This window comes from Lolium rigidum, chromosome 3 (genome assembly GCF_022539505.1).
Source record: "Lolium rigidum isolate FL_2022 chromosome 3, APGP_CSIRO_Lrig_0.1, whole genome shotgun sequence".
In the NCBI taxonomy this organism is placed as follows: Eukaryota; Viridiplantae; Streptophyta; class Magnoliopsida; order Poales; family Poaceae; genus Lolium; species Lolium rigidum.
In genome coordinates, this window is record NC_061510.1 from 400,180,714 (window position 1) to 400,193,335 (window position 12,622).

Consider the following 12,622-nt stretch of genomic DNA (forward strand, 5'->3'; position numbering starts at 1 on the left):
AGTACACCAATAATGTTAATGATGGAGGGGACATTAAGACATCAATACCTTGCAAGCTTGTAGGAATGTTCGAGGCACTAGAAAAGAATTATGATTGGATTGTTCCCGAAAATTTATTTGATGAGAATAGAAAGCCTAAGAGTAATGAAAAGGGAGCCTCTGAAACTTACATAGATAAGATAATATGCATTGTAGAGGAAACTCCCAACTCCCAAGGTATAATGTTGATGCTCCATCTCTTGATGTTACTTGATTTGCACTTTCTGCGCCTAGCTGAAAGGCGTTAAAGAAAAGCACTTTTTGGGAGATAACCCATGTGTTTATTTTACTACAGCAATTTTTGTTTTGTTGAGTCTTGGAAGTTGTTTACTACTGTAGCAACCTCTCCTTATCATGTTTTTATACCAATTAAAGTTTCTATGCTAAAGTTGATGTTATATTTGGGATCGCTGCACAGAAACAGCATTGTTGTCTGTCGAATTCTGGCATAAGTCTCTGAAAAAAATTCGAAAAAATCTGCAAAATTACGAGAGTGATCCTCAGATATGTACGCAACTTTCATTAGTTTTGAGTTTTTCCATTTGAGCAAGTCTAGTGCCCCTTTCAGGTTCGTCTTTACGGACTGTTATGTTTTTGACAGATTCTGCCTTTTATTTCGCATTGCCGTATTTCCTAGTTGGATGAATTCCTTTGACCCATTAATGTCCAGTAGCTTTATGCAATGTCCAGAAGTGTTAAGAATGATTGTGTCACCTCTGAATATGTGAATTTTTAATTGTGCACTAACCCTCTAATGAGTTTGCTTGAAGTTTGGTGTGAAGGAAGTTTTCAAGGGTCAAGAGAGGAGTATGATATACTATGATCAAGAGGAGTGAAAGCTCTAAGCTTGGGGATGCCCCCGTGGTTCATCCCTGCATATTTTAAGAAGACTCAAGCGTCTAAGCTTGGGGATTCCCAAGGCATCCCCTTCTTCATCAACAACAACATCGTGTTCCTCCCCCGGAACTATATTTTTATTCGGCCACATCTTATGTACTTTGCTTGGAGCGTCGGTTTGTTTTGTTTTTGTTTTTGTTTGAATAAAATGGATCCTAGCATTCACTGTATGGGAGAGAGACACGCTCCGCTGTTGCATATGGACAAATATGTCCTTAGGCTTTACTCATAATGTTCAAGGCGAAGGTTAAAATTTCTTCGTTAAATTGTTATATGGTTGGAATCGGGAAATGCTACATGTAGTAATTCTAAAATGTCTTGGATAATGTGATACTTGGCAATTGTTGTGCTCATGTTTAAGCTCTTGCATCATATACTTTGCACCCATTAATGAAGAAATACATAGAGCTTGCTAAAATTTGGTTTGCATACTTTAGTCTCTCTAAGGTCTAGATAATTTCTAGTATTGAGTTTTGAACAACAAGGAAGACGGTGTAGAGTCTTATAATGTTTACAATATGTCTTTTATGTGAGTTTTGCTGCACCGGTTCATCCTTGAGTTTGCTTCAAATAACCTTGCTAGCCTAAACCTTGTATCGAGAGGGAATACTTCTCATGCATCCAAAATTCTTGAGCCAACCACTATGCCATTTGTGTCCACCATACCTACCTACTACATGGTATTTCTCCGCCATTCCAAAGTAAATTGCTTGAGTGCTACCTTTAAAATTCCATCATTCGCCTTTGCAATATATAGCTCATGGGACAAAATAGCCTTAAAAACTATTGTGGTATTGAATATGTACTTATGCACTTTATCTCTTATTAAGTTGCTTGTTGTGCGATAACCATGCTTCCGGGGACGCCATCAACTCTTTGTTGAATATCATGTGAGTTGCTATGCATGTCCGTCTTGTCCGAAGTAAGAGAGATCTACCACCTTAATGGTTAGAGCATGCATATTGTTAGAGAAGAACATTGGGCCGCTAACTAAAGCCATGAATCATGGTGGAAGTTTCAGCTTTGGACATATATCCTCAATCTCATATGAGAACACTAATTGTTGCCACATGCTTATGCATTAAAGAGGAGTCCATTATCCGTTGTCCATGTTGTCCCGGTATGGATGTCTAAGTTGAGAATAATCAAAAGCGAGAAATCCAAAATGCGAGCTTTCTCCTTAGACCTTTGTACAGGCGGCATGGAGGTACCCCTTTGTGACACTTGGTTAAAACATGTGTATTGCGATGATCCGGTAGTCCAAACTAATTAGGACGAGGTGCGGGCACTATTATTATACTATGCATGAGGCTTGCAACTTGTAAGATATAATTTACATAATACATATGCTTTATTACTACCGTTGACAAAATTGTTTCATGTTTTCAAAATAAAAGCTCTAGCACAAATATAGCAATCGATGCTTTACTCTTTGAAGGACCTTTCTAGCACACTTGTGTCAACTGTGCATTGATTCCTACATTCTTGCATATTGCACTTGTTATATTACTTTACATTGACACTATCCATGAGATATACATGTTATAAGTTGAAAGCAACCGCTGAAACTTAATCTTCCTTTGTGTTGCTTCAATACCTTTACTTTGATTTATTGCTTTATGAGTTAACTCTTATGCAAGACTTATTGATGCTTGTCTTGAAGTACTATTCATGAAAAGTCTTTGCTTTATGATTCATTTGTTTACTCATGTCATTACCATTGTTTTGATCGCTGCATTCATTACATATGCTTACAATAGTATGATCAAGGTTATGATGGCATGTCACTCCAGAAATTATCCTTGTTATCGTTTACCTGCTCGGGACGAGCAGAACTAAGCTTGGGGATGCTGATACGTCTCTGACGTATCGATAATTTCTTATGTTCCATGCTACTTTATTGATGATATCTACATGTTTTATACACATTATATGTCGTATTTACGCATTTTCCGGCACTAACCTATTAACAAGATGCCGAAGAGCCAGCTTGTCGTTTTCTGCTGTTTTTGGTTTCAGAAATCCTAGTAAGGAAATATTCTCGGAATTGGACGAAATCAACGCCCAGGGTCCTATTTTTGCACGAATATTCCAGAAGACCGAGGGGGAAAGGAAGTGGGGCCACGAGGCGCCGCCACACTAGGGCGGCGCGGCCCAGGCCCTGGCCGCGCGGCCCTAGCGTGTGGGGCCCTCGTGTGGCCCCCCGCGTTGCCCTTCCGCCTACTTAAAGTCTTCGTCGCGAAACCCTCCGTACCGAGAGCCACGATACGGAAAACCTTCCGCAGACGCCGCCGCCGCCAATCCCATCTCGGGGATTCAGGAGATCGCCTCCGGCACCCTGCCGGAGAGGGGAATCATCTCCCGGAGGACTCTTCATCGCCATGATCGCCTCCGGAGTGATGAGTGAGTAGTTCACCCCTGGACTATGGGTCCATAGCAATAGCTAGATGGTCGTCTTCTCCTAATTGTGCTTCATTGTTGGATCTTGTGAGCTACCTAACATGATCAAGATCATCTATCTGTAATACTATATGTTGTGTTTGTCGGGATCCGATGGATAGAGAATACTATGTTATGGTGATTATCAATCTATTACCTATGTGTTGTTTATGATCTTGCATGCTCTCCGTTATTAGTAGAGGCTCTGGCCAAGTTTTTGCTCTTAACTCCAAGAGGGAGTATTTATGCTCGATAGTGGGTTCATGCCTCCATTAACAGTGACAGAAAGTTCTAAGGTTGTGGATGTGCTGTTGCCACTAGGGATAAAACATTGATGCTATGTCTAAGGATGTAGTTGTTGATTACATTACGCACCATTCTTAATGCAATTGTCTGTTGCTTGCAACTTAATACCGGAAGGGGTTCGGATGATAACCCGAAGGTGGACTTTTTAGGCATAGATGCATGCCGGATGGCGGTCTATGTACTTTGTCGTAATGCCCTGATTAAATCTCACTATATTTATCATATCATGTATGTGCATTGTTATGCCCTTTCTATTTGTCAATTGCCCGACTGTAATTTGTTCACCCAACATGCTTTAATCTTATGGGAGAGACCCCTCTAGTGAACTGTGGACCCCGGTCCTATTCTTTACATCGCATACAATCTACTGGAATTGTTCTTTACTGTTTTCTTCGCAAACAATCATCTTCCACACAATACGGTTAATCCTTTGTTATAGCAAGCCGGTGATATTGACAACCGCACTGTTTCGTTGGGGCAAAGTACTTTGGTTGTGTTGTGCAGGTTCCACGTTGGCGCCGGAATCCCTGGTGTTGCGCCGCATCACATTTCGCCACCATCAACCTTCAACGTGCTTCTTGGCTCCTCCAGGTTCGATTAAACCTTGGTTTTTTTCTGAGGGAAAACTTGCCACTGTGCGCATCATACCTTCCTCTTGGGGTTCCCAACGGACGTGTAGATCTACGCGCATCAAGCACTGTTTTCTGGCGCCGTTGCCGGGGAACTGAAGAAAAGCTACACCACAAATATTTCTAACTCCCACGTCAACTACACGCCAGCACTGGCGTGCGCTAGGGTGAAGGACCTTTAGTCCCGGTTTGTAACACGAACCGGGACTAAAGGCTATTTCGTTAAAAAAAAATAATCCATTTGGTTTTCTAATTATTTTTCATTCCTTTTTTTTCATTTTTTTTCAGAATTTCTAGTATTTTAGTTATTGGCCAAGTTTAGTCACTAACTACACTTAATCTCTAGTCAAATTTCTTACCTGTGGTCGAACTTCCCGCTCGGTCACCCATCCTCCCACTACTCCAGCACTAGCACGCTTAACTTCCAAGTTCCTTTCCCATCCTCCTTCCAAGTGCTTCGCGCGCATGTTGTTGATACTAGTATCATATCAATCCTATTAACATGTTGGTCGATGTCACACTTCTTTATTGTTTGAATGCCAAATAATTATTTTAATAAACAAAAGTAATGATGTAATAATAATCTTGAATAAATAAATAAATATTAACTTTTTAAATTTATATTATAATTAATTTTTTATTTTTTTAATATTTTTTTTGCCAAACCTAAAACCTGAAAATTTGAAAATCTAAAAATTGGCTAACTTTATGGTTATGTAATAGTAATCTTTATGCAAGATGCAATTATTAATATAAATTTTTTAAAAAATATAAAATACGGAATTTCTGGCAAAAACTAAAATCTTCCTGCTTTCATATTTTCATTTGAATTTTGAGAATCTAAAAATTGGCTAACCGGTAAACACAGTGAATTCGGATGTAACTTTTTCCCAGGATTTTTTGATATATCATACTTTTTTTTCGACGTCGTATGCAAAAGTTATTGCGGTTTTACCATTTTTTAAAAAAAAATTGCAAAAAAATGAAAATTCGAATTTCTTAATTTCTCCGAATAGTAGGTTGCATAAGATACAAGAATCTGAAAATAATTTTTTTTAATTTTCTATCATTTTCTTTTGTATTTTACAAAGCAAAAATGGCGATCCACGGTGTGGGGTGCGTGGGTGCGTGGGGAGTGAAAAATCCGGAAAAACCTTTAGTCCCGGTTGGGAACACCAACCGGGACTAAAGGTTTTTTCGCCGGCCGCATCCCTCCATGGCCCTTTAGTCCCGGTTGGTGTTACCAACCACGACTAAAGGGGTACCCTTTCGTCTCGGATGGAGCATTAGTCGCGGGTTGCCTCCCGAACCAAGGACTAAAGCCCCCTTTAGTCGCGGTTCGAATATTTCCGGGACTAATGGGGGTGGACGGAAGCCTCTTTTTCTACTAGTGCATGTTAACTTGATGTGTTTTATTTTTGGTAATGAAGTTGTAGATTTTCATATTTTTTTCTTGGAGTACTTTTACGCAATATTTTTGGTGATCACTAGATCATCTACACGCAACCATCTGCTATGTCGATGATTAAAATATTGTGCCGCCGAAATGTTGTGATCACAAGATCATCTAGATGTGATCCGGGGATGTGCAAGCGACTCATGTGATAATGTTGAGCATTGGACCTGGATCGGTTGCTCCATCCCTCGGATTTGTGTGCCCAATATAAGTATGGGACACGTTCTTGAGTTGGCTCTATTTTGTTTGGGTTCTTAATGCTCATTTTGATTCTGTTTCGTTGCAACGGCCGATGATTAAGCTATGCAAAGGATGATTCTATAATATCTTATGCATTAATTGTACAAACACTTAAGATTGTGCAGTTTTCTTAGTATTGTAGAATTATATCTTTGCGCTAAGTATGAGCCTCATGATTATACTCTGATACTATCTAATGAGAAAGGGTGTCCATAAGACCTTGTCATATGTCCATCCACATTTCTTGCGCATTTGATTTGGTCTTGTAGGCACTTATTTTTTATCGCAATTTTTTTTATATATAAGGCTTTACATCTATGGACATTTCATTTTTTTTCCAAATACAAATATGACTTGGAATAGATCCTTGTGATCTCTCCCAGTATATTGTTGAATTATGTTTTATTGTAACAATCGATGATTTAATTATTGTGGCACTATAGGTTCCTCAACTTTGGATGTGATCTCAGGATGGTACAAATGAACCATGTGATATGCATAAATACAAATCTTGTACACCCTACTTTATTCACTCGCGCTTCATCCCTAGGATTAACGTGTCCAATCTAAGTATAATGCATGTTCTTGAGTTGGCCTACGTAATGTTCATTTTGGTTCTGTTTCATTTCAACGTGTGATGTTGAAATCCATATGTTCCTCAATTTTGGATGTGATTCCGGGATAGTGCAAATGATCCATGTGATATGCATATATACATAAATAAAAATCTTGTGCATTCTACTTGGCTCACTTCTTACGCATATCACATGGATAATTTGCACCATCCGCAACCGCCTGCCAAGCTGCCGGAGATGAGGAGGAAAGAGTCCGAATCTAGAGGGGAAGGGGACTATCAAGGATGATACGACCACAGATGGTCAATCTCCAGAGGGGAAGGGGACTATCAAGGATGATACGACCACAAATGGTCAATCTCCGGAGGGGAAGCTCACGTAGTAAACTCTAGATGTCAGCCATTCTATATTAGTTGTGTTCTTGCTGCAATATATATGTTTGTTCCTTTCGTGCCACATGCAAACGGTTCACTAAGACATGACATTTATGGAAGTTCGTTTTCCTTCACTTTTCTTGTAACATTGTGGTTGTGACCACCAAATTTCTATTGATGTTTCCACAAGTCATGTGTATTCGGTATCATCTTGATACATGAATATACGGTATATGTTGATAAAATCTTCTTGGTTTCGTTCAAGTGACGTTCATACCATACATCATACACATCATATTAAGTGCAGCCGTCTCGGTGAACACTCTTCATCTATGCTTGCCCAGATTGATTTGGATGGCCACACTACAGATAATTGGGTGTTATTTCCGGCGGGATCTTTTGGCCTGACATGCAAGGTTGCTCGTACCGAAATAATAGAGCCATTCTTTCCAAGTATCAACATGTGTCAACACACCATAACAAGTACCCATATTACACACCCTGTTGCTCCAGGGAAAAAATGAAGAAGGAAGAAACTAACGCTCGATTCTTTAAACCAAACATGCAACTATTCGGACATGCAACTCACTTGCTATGTGTATCTGCATTGTATTTAAACAAAAAGGCCTAAGCATTATTTAGAAAAATATGGGTAAGATTTTTGTATAAAATATACATATTGATATTTCCTCTTTGGGATAAAAGTTTTTGTACAATATATAGCAACATTTATGTACTGTATTTAGACAAGAAAAAGAGGTTCACATGACTTGAATTGTAAAATCTATAACTTGATTTCTATGAGTAGGGCAGGTTATGTTATACTTTTGGAAACATTTTAGTTTTGGAAACAGTTTAGTTTTACATGTTTATTCGCTAGTTGTATAGGTATTTGTATAAGTATTTTCCATGTTTATTCGTTGGTTGTATAGGTATTAGTTTGTGGTTGATTTTCTAATGTATACATGCTACTAGATAATGATAAGCATGTTAACTTGCTGTGTTTTATCTTTTTGTGTTTCTAGGTTTTTATGGTGATCACAAGATCATCTAGATGCATTTAATGAAGTTCTAGATTTCTATTTTTTTGCTTGCAGTACTTTTACCCGATATTTTTGGTGGCGACAAGATCATCTACACGCAACCATCTGCTATGTTGATGATTAAAATATTGTGGCACTAAATGTTATGATCATGAGATCATCTAGATGTGATCCCGTGATGTGCAAGTAACCCATGTGGTATATATGCATAAATATAAATCTTATGCATTCAAACTGGCTTGCTTGGTCCATCCCTCGGATTTGCGTGCCCAATATAAGTATGAGGCACTTTCTTGAGTTGGCTCTATTTCATTTTGGTTCTTAATGTTCATTTTGATTCTGTTTTCTTGCAACGAAAGATGATTAAATTTTGCAAAAGGATGATTATATAATACCTTATGCATTGTACAAACAATTTGTATTGTGCAATTTTCTTAGTATTGCTGAATTATCTCTTTGCGCTAAGCATGAGCCTCCTGATTCTGCCGATGATTATAATTTGATACCATCTAATGAGAAAGGGTGTTCATAAGACCTTGTCATATGTCCATGCACATTTCCTTGGACATTTGATTGGGTCTTGTAGGCACTCATTTTTACTGTGTGTCTTTATATAAGGCTTCACATCTGTGAATACTTGACCATTTTTCTAAATACAAATATGACTTAGAACAGATCCTTGTGATCTATCCAACTATATTGACACAACCAATGATTTAATTATTGTGGCACTATAGTTTGCTCAATTTCGGATGTAATCTCACGATGGTGCAAGTGAACCATGTGATATGCACAAATACAAATCTTGTACATCCAACTTGGTTCACTCATTTCATCCCTAGGATTTGCGTGTCTAATATAAGTATGAGGCATGTTCTTGAGTTATCCCTACTTGATGTTCATTTTGGTTCTGTTTCATTGCAACGAGCGATGTGTAAGTCCTTTAAGTTCCTCAATTTTTGATGTAATTCCGGGCTAGAGATGGGGAGGATTATTGTTGCATCTGGAGGGGAAGGGGACTCTCATGGATGATATGGACATAGATGTTCAGTCGCCACAGGGGAAGCTCACGGTAGTAGACTCTAGGTGTTAGTCATTCTACATTAATTATTTAGTTATTGCAATATATCCGTCTGTTTCTTTCGTGCAGCGTGCGAACATTCCCTAAGTCATGACATTTATGCAAAAAAAAATTCCTTCCTTTTTATTGTAACGTTGTGGTTGTGGGCGCCACCAAATTGCTATCGATGTTTCCGCATGTCGTGTGTATTCGGCATCATCTTGATACATTAATATACGGTATGTTAATAAAATCTCCTTGTTTTCATTCAAGTGACATTTATACCATACGCATCATTTTAAGTGCAGCCGTCTCGGTGAACCCTCTCCATCTGTGCTTGCCGAGATAGGTTTGGATGGCCACACTATGTATAGTTGGGTGTTATTTCTGGCGGGATCTTTTGGCTTGAGATGCAAGGTTGCATGTACCGAAATGATAGGACCATCTTTCCAAGTTCCAACATGTAACAACACATCGTACCCATATTACACACCCTTGCTCCAGAAAAAACAAAAAAAAAGAATAAGGGAGAAACCAAAGCTAGAGTTTTTTAAAACCAAACCTGCAACATGATTCTTTTTTTAGGGGAGTTGCAAGTTGCAGCATCAACACTATCATACAGGCAACTCACTCACTAGTCACTACACAGCAACCAATCAACCCTCTGCTTCACCAGTCTTTAAGGCCCAGGCTGGAAATTATGCAGCCCAGCCAGCCCAATCATGTATCTTGGTCTTCTATCCTTATGAGCCCAGAACGAAAACTGAGGCGAGCAGCACTGAGCCGACGGCGAAGACCACCGTGTTGGCGCGGCGCTGCCTCCCTGCACCGGACTTGGCGTCCGCGCTCTTGCCGCCGGTGGTACCTGCAATTAAGCGGCGGCGGTGAGGACGCATGAGAAAAGGTAATTAAGTAATTGTTGTTCGATCTGAATATAGAACATTCTTGCACGGTCCTGAACTGAGATAGTAGCACCCCTGCAGAAGATTCATGCATGTAGACAGTTTCGAACTGATACGCGCTACTGCAAAAGTTGCACATAATCATTCGTGCCGGACTGCCGGTGCATAGCTTGATAGCTATTAGCACCAGGTAGGTGATGTATGGAAAGTTGTTAAGTACTACCTCTATTCTACACAAGTCTTTTTAGCCAATTCTTTTAATTTGCTAAAACGGCCAATATTATAAAATAGAGTGGTATGATTAGAAGCGTTTGAGTTTTGTATCGCCAAGGATGAGGCCAAGCTTAAAATCATCATAATTCAAACCATTAAGGACGAGGCCACGTTTTGGATCACCGTGGATGCGAAGCATTTGAGTTGTATAATAACGAGAGAGCAATCTTTTAAGAACTTGGTTTTTTCGTTTTATTTTGTCTTGTCAAAACTCTCCCACTTATGTAATGAACGGCGGCAAATCTTTTGCCTCCTTCTCCCTCCTTAAATTTTTTTTAGAACTGTTGCCAGTTAAGTTCCTTCATTCGTCCTAAAATAAGTGAGTCAGATTTTTCTAGATACGCAAATGTATAGTACACACTAAAACAAATTTAGATATATACGAATTCAGATAAGTTTGAGTCGCTTGTTTTGTAACAGAGAGTAGGTTAGATTGAACTACAGTACCAGCAGTACCACTGACCAGCCATCATGCGTACCCTGTTGTGCAAAGACCTATAGCGGTGGCTGCAGGTACAGGTGCTACCCAAAGTTGAGTCAAGATATCGGGCACAAGACTGCGACGACACGTGGGCCGTTGGGCCATGGGCTGCAGGGCACATTGACTGCTCCCGTCACTCGCTTGAGTGAATGCGCACTGCTGCCCGTATCTTTCTCGACATAACTGCGGCCGCTCATGGTCGCGATCGTGCGAGCAAGGCCAGCGGAAAGCCGGTCGTGCCCATGCCATGTGCGTGGCGACGTGTCGAGTACGTCGTTCATTCGCCATGTGACACGCGCGCGTATTCAGTTAACAAACCGTTTCGTCGCCGTGCAGTGATCTGAAGAAAAATGGACGATCATGGAGCTCCGGCGGTCGGAGTGCGGTTTACAGTACGTACCGGTGGCGGCGCCGGAGGCGGCGGGGGTGGTGGCGCCGGTGGCGTTCTTGCCCTCGTGCTCGATGCCGTACTGCTTGAAGATCTCGGCCTCCTTGGAGTCGGGCGCCATGTTGAGGATCTTGGGGCAGTCGGAGAAGGTGGCGGCGATGGCGCAGGCGGAGGGGAGGTTCATGGCGCGGGTGATGTTCACCTTCAGCCCCAGCGCCGGCTCGTCGCGGTCCTTCACCAGCACGCACAGGCACTTCTTGCTGGACCCCAGCACCTGCTTGAACCCGGAGCAGCAGTCCGGGGTCGGCGCCCGCGCCGTCGCCGTCGCCTGCACGTACGTCAGGCACGTCGCGATGCCCATCAGCTTGTCCGCGCACTCCGCACGGTCCGCCGCGAAGTCCGCGCCCGCCAGCTGCCCGACCACGGCCACCGCCACCACCATCAGTAGCAGCGCACAGCTACGGCGAGCTCCTCCGAAAGCCATGGCTGTTGACTAAGCTAGATGATCGGCCGGCGGCGAGCTAGCTATAGCTACTACTGTCACTCTTGCTTGGCGACTTGTTTCTTGCGTAAGCGCTCGTGTGGCTTGCGTGTGGCGACGTGTGGTGCTCGATCTTGGGCTAGCTTGGGTTTATATAGAGGATACGCGTGTACGTACGTCGCGCGCAAGGAGAACTAGAGAAGTGTGCGTATGTTCTACTGACAGGTCAGGTCCGTCGTCAACCAATGGATCCACCGAGAAGACTGCTAAGGCGGTTGCGACCGGCCGATATGATCAATCGGACGATTAATTTGAGTTGGTTGGGGAGCTGTGGCTGCCTTAGCTAGATTGCGTGCGTGCGCATGCGTCTTCTCCATCGATCGTGGGGCAAGTACCGTGTACTGTATACGTGCGCATGGGTCGAGAGAGTGAGGGGTGGTCGATCCTATGTACGGCACGTCTACATGATGAAGTCGAATGCAAAGTTGAAACTTCATAACGGGTACTACTACGGCATGTATATTATCTGTCTCTGCAGATTGGGAGCTGTTTGTTGCTTAATTACTTCTACATGTGCTAATGACGCTAAGGATGGAAAAAAATATGTGGTAGGACAAACTCCTAAAAAATGATGGAAACATCAAAAGGGTCTGACATTCAACAAATACATTATTCTAATACAATGATTTTGTACAATATAAGCAAAACCTAAAACATATCAACAATGAAGCTTAAAGGATGTATACAAGTTATACGCAATGGAAAAGCTCGATCTTTTTTTATTATAACTTTCGAATTAATATCCCTCGCTTAGTGTACCACATTAAATCATCAAGAAGCCATCACAGTCATCTCGTTACACAACTTGGTCTTGAAGATCTTTGTCGCCGAGAAAGCACTTTGAACTGTTGTCAGCACCACAGATAAAACAATGCCAAATCAATGAGGATATAAACCGCGGGACACATGATGTGCCCTTCAATTATCAAGACAATCTCTAAAGCTTTCAATTTTTCGCGTATGAATAATGAATAAATCA

At 41.3% G+C, this 12,622-nt stretch overlaps 1 protein-coding gene across 1 annotated transcript; it reads right to left on the reverse strand.

Annotated features, from left to right (window-relative positions):
• Nucleotides 1-9,792: 9,792 nt before the first annotated feature.
• On the reverse strand, nt 9,793-11,764 carry LOC124700920 (non-specific lipid transfer protein GPI-anchored 13-like). The gene is made up of 2 exons (XM_047232979.1): nt 11,115-11,764; nt 9,793-9,923 (listed from the first exon to the last, which is right to left on the reverse strand). The coding sequence occupies exons 1-2, from the start codon at nt 11,584-11,586 to the stop codon at nt 9,802-9,804; spliced, it is 594 nt and encodes a 197-aa protein (XP_047088935.1). The 5' UTR covers nt 11,587-11,764; the 3' UTR covers nt 9,793-9,801.
• Between the last annotated feature and the right edge of the window lie 858 nt (nt 11,765-12,622).